Source organism: Cariama cristata, unplaced genomic scaffold (genome assembly GCF_000690535.1).
Source record: "Cariama cristata isolate BGI_N322 unplaced genomic scaffold, ASM69053v1 scaffold6574, whole genome shotgun sequence".
Lineage (NCBI taxonomy): Eukaryota > Metazoa > Chordata > Aves > Cariamiformes > Cariamidae > Cariama > Cariama cristata.
The window spans coordinates 30599-39746 of NW_009612255.1; the positions used below are offsets into that span (position 1 = coordinate 30599).

General features: G+C 36.8%; 1 protein-coding gene across 1 annotated transcript in view; it reads right to left on the reverse strand.

Annotated features, from left to right (window-relative positions):
* WDHD1 (WD repeat and HMG-box DNA binding protein 1) overlaps positions 1–8881 on the reverse strand; it is a 29075-nt gene extending 20194 nt beyond the window's left edge. Inside the window, 5 exon segments of the mRNA XM_009698531.1 lie at positions 1319–1369; positions 1906–2017; positions 4273–4424; positions 7226–7337; positions 8805–8881. Of these exon segments, the coding sequence (XP_009696833.1) occupies positions 1319–1369; positions 1906–2017; positions 4273–4424; positions 7226–7337; positions 8805–8881 (504 nt within the window).
* Between the last annotated feature and the right edge of the window lie 267 nt (positions 8882–9148).

Below are 9148 nucleotides of genomic sequence, written 5' to 3' on the forward strand. Positions count from 1 at the left end.
GCCACAGCAGTATAAAGAATGAATGGCCATATCCTCAAATTACAGCACAGATACATACATCATATTGCCACAGTCTTAGGACATCGATAATGTAATTGCCTCAAAAGGCCCCCACTGTCAGTCTGGAACATGAGATTTCACATTAGAAGTATGCTTTTGTTTTAAAAAGTAGCAATCCACAAGTACGGGGGTACAATTTCAACTGTATTTACAGGAATAATTCCACAGCATTTAGCAAAAATAATCCTACATACATATGCAGAATTGCCTTATTAAAATGTTCACTTGAAACCCTCTTTTCAAGTTCCTTAGAGTTCCAAGAGCAGAGACTAAATCTGATTCTCTCACTAAATCTGATTTCATACAGGCCCTGAACTATTTCAGCCAAATATTGTCAAGCTGAGCCCAAAGACCGTATTTCTAACAAATTACGTTCTTCAAACGATGATTTATGTCCTCCTTCTGAGAAATTGTTGTGAATTTTCTAACAAACAAGCAAAACAAACAAACAAAAAGGTGGAATAGCAAGTCCATTGTCAATAGCCTTAAACTCATTCAAATCTAAAAGGCAGAAATGCACCGAGCAGAACCTCGAGTCCTTAGAAAATGAAGCATGTGTGCCAAAGGCAGGAGACACTGAAGCAACGTTGCATCCAAAGTCCCCCATCAAAGAAAAATGTTATCATCATGGGCATCATCTTAATCATCCTGGCAAGTGAAATCGCTCTCTTCCTAACCTCAGGTCAAAGTAATCATGTTCCTAAAGACACTAACCAACCAGGTCACTTATAAAAGAAGATATTGTGTAGCATCTCAGCATTATTCCACCTTCACCAGTCAGTCTACAATCCCAAAAGTTATTCATTATTTCATAAGAAGCTTGGTAAAAATAAAAAAAAAAAACAAAATATACCTAGATAGTTGTTTATTAAAACAAAATCCCTCCTAAACCCTGAAAGCAATGAGCTGAAATTCTGAAATAAGGAATCTGATGTCAATTGCTATCTTTACACAGAAGCGTTATTTCTGAATGTGCTGAGGACAAAATACACAACGTTGGCCAATGAAGAAAGATGAATGGAAGAAATCAGGGATTCCACAGACAGGAAGAACAATCCATAGCTACCCATGCAACATTTCATAATCAGGCTTTGGAATTTCTCCCAGTAGACAAAAGTATTCCGTAAAGTGCAGTTAGATTTCTTCCTCCAAAAGAAAACCCAATTCCAGTAGGGTTATTTCAGTCCAGTTCTTCTCGCTCCCTGTGAAATCCTCAATTTCTTATAAAACACTTAACTTTGAAAGGCAGGCTTTTTACCTGATCTGCAATTTTCCATACTCTGACAGAACCATCACAGCTCGCCGATGCCTATATAAGAGATTTTTGTAAACAAATTAATAAAGACATCAAAAAATTAATGCTACAGAATTGAAAAAAATCCCTATAACCAATGCTACAGACATATAATATATAGGCAGTTTTAAAAAGAAAGCCTACCTTTTTAAACCATTTCAAGACTTAAAACTTCCTAATACTGTCACCTTGATAATTGTACTTGACTCCAAGGTACTGTAGTTACAAACACTCACACTTCAACTGAGTTGCTTATTCACAAAAGAGGCTCAAAATTAATATTACATTTCTTTAGCGAGCCATCTTTTCCCCTCTAAAATCAGATCAGCATTAGATTGCAGAAGAACACAGACAGTAATTGAGCGGGAAAGCAAAGACTGAGCTCTCCTGGGAAGCAACAAGTTGCGACACACTCCGTCATCAGTAAGATCAGCTGAAATAATCTCATGTGCCCAGTCACTGGGCTTTTTTTTTGTAAAAAGTATATATTTATTTTCTTTCTCAGGGAAAAGGAAATTCAAAGTGGAAAGTAAACAAGAAAGTGTTCGTACCAGGTAAACATCCCTGGGGTCAAAAGACAGGCTTAAAACAGGAGCATCGTGTCCTCGGAATGTTTTTTGCTTGCTGCTATCAGTCACCTCCACAACTTTGACCATAAAGTCACTGTAGATCACAACAACACAGACATAAAAGTATTAACATTAGTATTAACAATGACAAACTATGTGTTTATGGAAAAAAAAAAATTGGGCACTAACTATCTTTTAGGGAAGTTACGGCTCTCGACATTTTATGAGCTAAAGGAAAATGAGAATCTTGAGGCTTACTACAACAGGAGCAAGGCCAGGCTATTTTTATCAAAAAATAATTTTTGTTCATGTCAAAGTTCATAAAATATGGTTTCTCTTTGAAGATGATACTATGTACACACAGACTATATACCTGTTTAACGTAATATTCTACATGACCTAATGAAAACCTCTGCTTAGATACCAGAGAGCTGACTTAACAAGAACTATATGTTGAATAGGATCAATATTCATTACTATAATTATTTGGTCATGTGGTTTTTTTTTAAAAAAAAAAAATAAAAATAGAGCAAGTAGTTTATTTTGTGACATTTTTAAGGGGATTTTTAAGATCATTTAGTGCATCAGATATATTAACAGATTTTTTACGACTTTATTCCCTCCTCCAAAACTACAGACATTACTGCAGTTTAATTCAAAATGTCAATGCTAATTTCTAAGCCAAAGAGCTCCTGTGACAATCTTTCAGTACCACACCCTCTCATACTTCATTGCAACACCCTCAGAGAGAAATTTAGGTTTAGGATCTAATTCTATAGGGTTAATCATTACTTTAACTATATTCAGACACACAACCTCAGTTTTGTCAACTATCTAACGCTAATCAAACAGTCATAAAAGGAAGTGTATAAGCTATATTGCGAGACAACTAAAATTATGTTAGCACTCTTAAACAATGCAAAACAACTTTAAAGAAAAATAAAAACCCAAGGCAATAGCATTTTTTTGTTTATTTATTTAGGTAACCACACAACTATTTTTCAAATACTTCATGCGAACTTTGGCAGCCAGTTGGATGTTAAACTTACACAAAACTGAAGTTTGTAGACTTCATGTAAGAAGTGGAGAAACCCAGGACAACTAAAAGCAATTCTTCTTAGCTGCATTCCTTCATTTCATGGCTGTCACCTTCTCCTTCAGTATGTTACAGCAGGCCTCATCTGTGAGCGGTGGCCTCACAGTCTTATGAGCTCTTTTTCCTAATGTGAGAGCCCTGCCCAGGCTGCAGAAGTACTGGGTTTTTGCAAGAGTTTTAGAAACAGAAAAGAGTTCGCCATCTGCCTAATCTCTCTAATCAAAGTCAGATCCTGGGGCAGAGCTGTTCCCTCAGAAACAAGCACTGGCAAAGGGCCCAAAGTCATGATCCCTATCAGATGTAGAGATTAGAGTGGTTACTGCCCCCAGCCGTCCAGCCTCCCAGTTTTGGTGGAGCTGGTATGTCTGCTCCACAGCTGCCAGAGTTCACAGTCCAGCATATCCATCCAAATTGCTTTCTAGTTCAGTTCACACTTAGAGAAGCCCAAGGAGCAGATGCAATGCTCTGCCATCTCTATTGTGGAGGACAAACTCTAGTAGAGAGGCAAGCAGACAGTCTGAGTTAGCTACAGGTGCCCAAAGAGTTCACCAAATCCAATTAAGAATCATCTAAGCCTTAAACAAATGGAAAAAGAAATATTGCCTGGTTACTATTTTGCCATCTCTGTTAAGGGATATTATATGTGTGTGTGTATATATATAAAATATGTATATTATGTAAAAGCAAACATGCTGCCCTAAGAAATTAACTAAACTACGCATTTAATTCCCTTCAGGCAAGTCTTGCAACTATCATCTGTTATCATTTGGCAGAATGATGATGATACTTACGACAGAGAATGACTCAAAGCTCTCACGCAAATTAGAACCCATCTAACTTTTGCATGTGTATATACATCTGCAGTACCATGATCCTGAACAGTCAGGACATTATCTTTAGCACACAGTAACAAAATCCTTGATGCTGCAATGAGATCCATATGGGCAAACACTTATGCATTATAGGACTGAAAGTTGGCAACACTCAAGTCTCCTAAAGAAAAGGAACTCTTTCACAACACCAGATTTCCATTTAAAACTATTTGGCGGATCAAGTATCTCTCAGAGTATTGTCTCCGAAAGTCCTTTTCATTCCTTTCTTCCCCTCCACCCCCAGAAGGCATTTTGCAATACTTTAAAACCCTCAGAGGTATGTGGGTTAATGATCTCATTGGTAAGAAAAGTCAGCATGCGAGGAAATTGCCAGATTTTGAATCATTTTTTGAATCGTTTTCCTTATCATGCACAGATTACCTAGACCCAGCAGCAATTTTGGTACCATCACTATTAAAGATGACATGGTTTGCATTCATGGTGAAACGAGTAAGGATGCCATCTGGAGTTCCTTCAGGAAACGTATGTATCTGAACAGTATTGTTCGATACTGCTGTGATCAATCTTCCATTCTAAAAAACAAAATCCATCAGAAAATTTGTTAGTTAAAACACATTTATATCCACGGAGCCAAAAAAATTGCTCTGATGTGCCTAATATTTGGACAGATTAACTTTAGCAGTTCCAAAAGAGTACTAGGGTTCCTAAAAGTATTAGGGGGAAATATTCTTTTAATTTGTGTTTCTTCCCCCCAAAATGCAGACAATCACAGTATCTTTAATACTTTATCACTTTAACCGAACTATTAAAAACTAGAAAAATTATTCTCTTACTTTCAGCCCTGTAGAAACACACTGCTAGATTTAATACTGAAACTCCAGTTGCTTCAGCAGACTTAAAATTTATTACGCTAACTATACTGCAATTTCCTGCATCAAGACCTTCCCAACTTGGGTCTTTACTAAAATAATGAATACTCAAAGTCACTAACGAATTTCAAACAGAACTGTCTGATCTTCTTCCGGTGGATAGAAAATTCACTCCTTTTACATAGGCAAGAAAGCTCTTAGAACAGGAAGAATCTCGCATCCTATTTAGATTAACATATTGCAGTGTCAGGAGAGGGCACCCTTCGACCAAACTTCCCAGCTAAATGCCACCAGGGAAAGATGAGAAGTTCATGAGGACAGTTTAGTTCTTTTCAGAAAACAGAAAGCAGATGTTTACTGAAAATGAATCTAGATTAAAAGAAGTGCAAAACAAAAGAAACAATTATCCTATACTTGGAAAAGTAATATCTCTTCTTCTAGTGATAATACTGTTCCTCACTTGTTTTTGAAATACATAAATAAAGAAATGCCTTATTTCCTTGAGGGATTTATTTTGTTTGGGTTAGGTGGGGAAGGGGTGTTGCTTTTTTTTTTTTTCCAAGTTGCCTAAAGTTACAATAAAAATCCTGCAGATAAACAAAGCAGCAACCAGTACTAAATAACTTAGTTAAGAGATGAGATTTATGTAACCCAGGTTACATCGACATCTCAGATCAGTTCCTCACAACATTGTCATTAACAAAGAACGATTTTTTAAATAAGATTTCCTGAAGTCTGGTCTCACAAAGCATTCTCAATCTCACTGTTTAAAAATAAGAATCCCTCAAAACTAAAAGCACTTTACATTAAACTTAAGAGCATAGAATTTTTCCTACTGGTGTCAAAAACTAAAACCAGGATGTTCCCTCCTCAATTCATTAATAGTTTTAGCAATTTCTGGCTCTGCCACTGATTTGCTAAGAGAACTCATTCAAGTCACCTCACTTGGTTTGTGAAAGGATAAGTAATGCCATGAAAATCAACAGCAAAATACCCCAAAAATCAATGAGGAGAATAGATTATACAGTTATTGAGGAATAGATACATGAGGTATGTTAAAAGGGATATAAGAAAGAGGTTTCACTTAAGGCAGCTATTCTGAATAAGGTTTCAAATTATTATTTTTAAAATATAACACATATATGTTAATTCTCATTTATTTCCTCTTTCATACTCCTCTCCAAAATCACAAGTAGTTGAAAAACAATTTTAAAATTTTTCTTTATCACTGCAAAGTTAACTAAACAATATCTGAAGAACTGATGTAGAAAAGAAGAATTCCAGAACTCTAGCATTGCCACAAAGAACATTTTAGACCTTCTGTTACTAATGTAATATAACAATAATTGCACATAAAGGAAATACTGTGAGAATTCTCAAGCTAAGTGCATGAGCATGCATAGTAAAAAGAATTATTTCCTATTATACAAATTCATATAGGTAACTTATCTGCCTTGTTATTTACAAATAATGACTCCTGCAAGATATAGTAAAAGGAATTGCCTTAGCATTAAAACAAACAGAGCAGGTTATGCTTCAAATGCCAGTCAGACTACAGAACTGCCTCTAGTCAGCATTCTCACAAATTCTTACAATTTATGCAAGCAAGAATCCTGTTCTCTTCTGACTTTGGGGACGGTGGATCAGAGGCATCTTTGGGCTAAACGACAATTTTGAGAGCAAAATATCAACCAATTATAAAAGTATATTACCAAAGCATTACCAGGCACTGACTTTGTGAAAAGTAATTTTTGATTAACATAGATTATAATTTCTTGGACCTTGAGACAGACCTGCATAAAACAATGTCTTGGCTCTTTTTCCTAATACTTGGTGATCACATCTTATGCTGGGAAACTTTTTGCAACTCTCATTTGTGAGAAAACACTGAAACAGGCTAAAAAGTTCACTGCATAAATTAGCTTAATCTGCTGGGTTTGTTTCTCAGAAAAGAGATCAAAGTCAGAAATGAGTATAACTGAATGTGAAGGAAGAGAAGGGAAAAAAAGTATTACAGAAGTTTAGTATAAGGAACAATTCCTCTATAATCCTGTATGGAGTAAAGTGAATCGTCAGAAGTATTCTTGATTTATATAAAATACTTGATTTTGTTAAAATATTCAAAAAGTCTATAGGCACATTTAATCGATTAGATTTCTGTGTATTTCAGAAAATTATGTTTTCGACATTGCTTTAATATTTTCACTTAGACATAAAGGTAGAATATGTTCATATGCTCAAATTTAAATACCTGCAGCTCATTAAACAACATTCAACTTATCTTCCACACATTAATCTGAAGATAGAGGTCTACATATTTAACATACATGAAACTGAAACGTGCTACGCACGATATTATCCTTGCCTTTTTCCATATATTATCCTAGTATATATTTAATGTTACCCACACGAACAGCATCCCTGAGCTTGAAAATCCAGTATCTGTACAGTCATGTTGTATACCCAAGTAGCACGACACAGAGGAGTTCTGTTAACTACGATACCTTTAGAGCACATGAATAGGCCTTTTCTCCCACATTGATGGATTTCGGATCGTCATCATCCAGGTTTTCCCAAATCCTAACATCTCCATCACTGCCACAAGTTACAATGCAGCTGTGGAAAGACACAGGATTTGTTAACATTCAGGAATGGGAAGAACAGCCACTGTGAATTTCAATCCCAACATGAGAATGCTACTGAAGTGTCTGGGTTTTTTAAAATTGAAACGCATTACATACTATGTGATACAGCAAATACCTACATTTATTATACGTCAGTAACACAGTTACTTGAGTTTCTGATAACTGCCTAGGCCTGGCACTCATCTGAACTGACCCTTAGATATTACCGGCCAATCCATTTTTTCCAGGACCCGGAGCAAGCTTTTCAAAGGACTTAATTAGCACTGATTTCTCTAAGAACTGAGCATTTAATTACTTCTTAAGCCTTTGAAAACTTACCTTACAGCTAATTACAAAGTTGATGGCAAAACTAAGAGTGTTAATGCATACTTGACTGAAGTTTAACAAGCTTAACATGTTCCAGGCCTACAGAACCCTTAAAAAACACATAACGTGGAATTCAAGTTTGCCGGAGTTAACTTTCACAATTTTAATGCAGTAAACAACAACCTGAAGTCACAGAGCAAATATACAGAGGTTTGCATACAATTTTTAATTAAAGACATCGTGAACCTATAATAAAGCCTTGCATTCTTTTTTTCTAAAGTTGTTTGCACTCCCCAAAAATTCTAATCAAACAGCAAAATGTTACAAAGCCAGTGGTGAACCTGTGATGTTGCTCTTCTTAGTTCTGTAAGGTCTGCACTTTGACAGCAACACAACACTGTGTTGATCCTGAACATATCGATGCTGGGGAGCCCAGCAGTAGTGGACCAGTCGTATTTGGCAGAGATGTCTGCATCCTTTTTTAAACATTTGTATTTTAATAGCAAGCAAGGCTTTTTGCGGTTTTGAGGGATTTTTATTAGACTTACTCTTAAGAGTAGGCTTTGTACCAAGGCTAATGAACTAACTAGAGGAATAAGAAAATTTGGACTTAAACCATATTCAATATATCAGGCTTACCCTCTGAGTTCATTTTGAGAGGGCTCGTTTTTTGAACAATAAAAAGGTAACAGCAAATATTTAGTTTATAGTTATACATTCAAGAACTAGCACAAGAATGACAAGAAAATATAGCAAGCCCAATACTGGATTTCTTCAACTACATTTTTAATTTCTTAGTGGTTATGTGAACATACTTACTCCCACACTATATGGATTTCTGCTAGATTACATGAAGCCATTCTTATAAAAAGTCCATATAGAGTTTATATATAAACATATACACACATGCATACATACTAGTTACATATGCCTATGTTTAAGTTATAAATCAATCCCTTTAAAACTCAGGGCATCAAAATATATCACACAGCCGGTTCTCAACACAGGCGAAACTCATTCCCAGACCAAGCCAGGCCATAAATCCATCCCAGAACCTCACGCAGCAGTGGCTGGCATAGAAACTCCTGGGAAAGCTACACTTCACCCTGGTCTCTAGGAATTTGGCAGTTACCTCCCAGTGTCATCGAAGCAGACATCCGTGTGGCCCTCCGTGTGACCGTACCGCATCGGCTTTTGCGCAGACGGCATCTTCCCTCTCACCTGTTTATTTATGGAGGATAAAGGAGGAGAAATAAAATAAATTAAAAGCTTCGGAAAGAGCCTCAGGCGGCAGGGCAAGGTCAGAGCTGCAGGGACACCCACGGGGGCTGGGGACACGGGGCTCGGCCCCGAGCCGTGCCTCGCTCGGCCTGACCGGATTTACGGCCCGGCAGAGGTCGGACACGGCGCCTGCAACTTCTCGCGTGGGAAAGGCCTGGCCGTGAAAGCGAACCAAGAAAGAAAATGGGGGGAAAA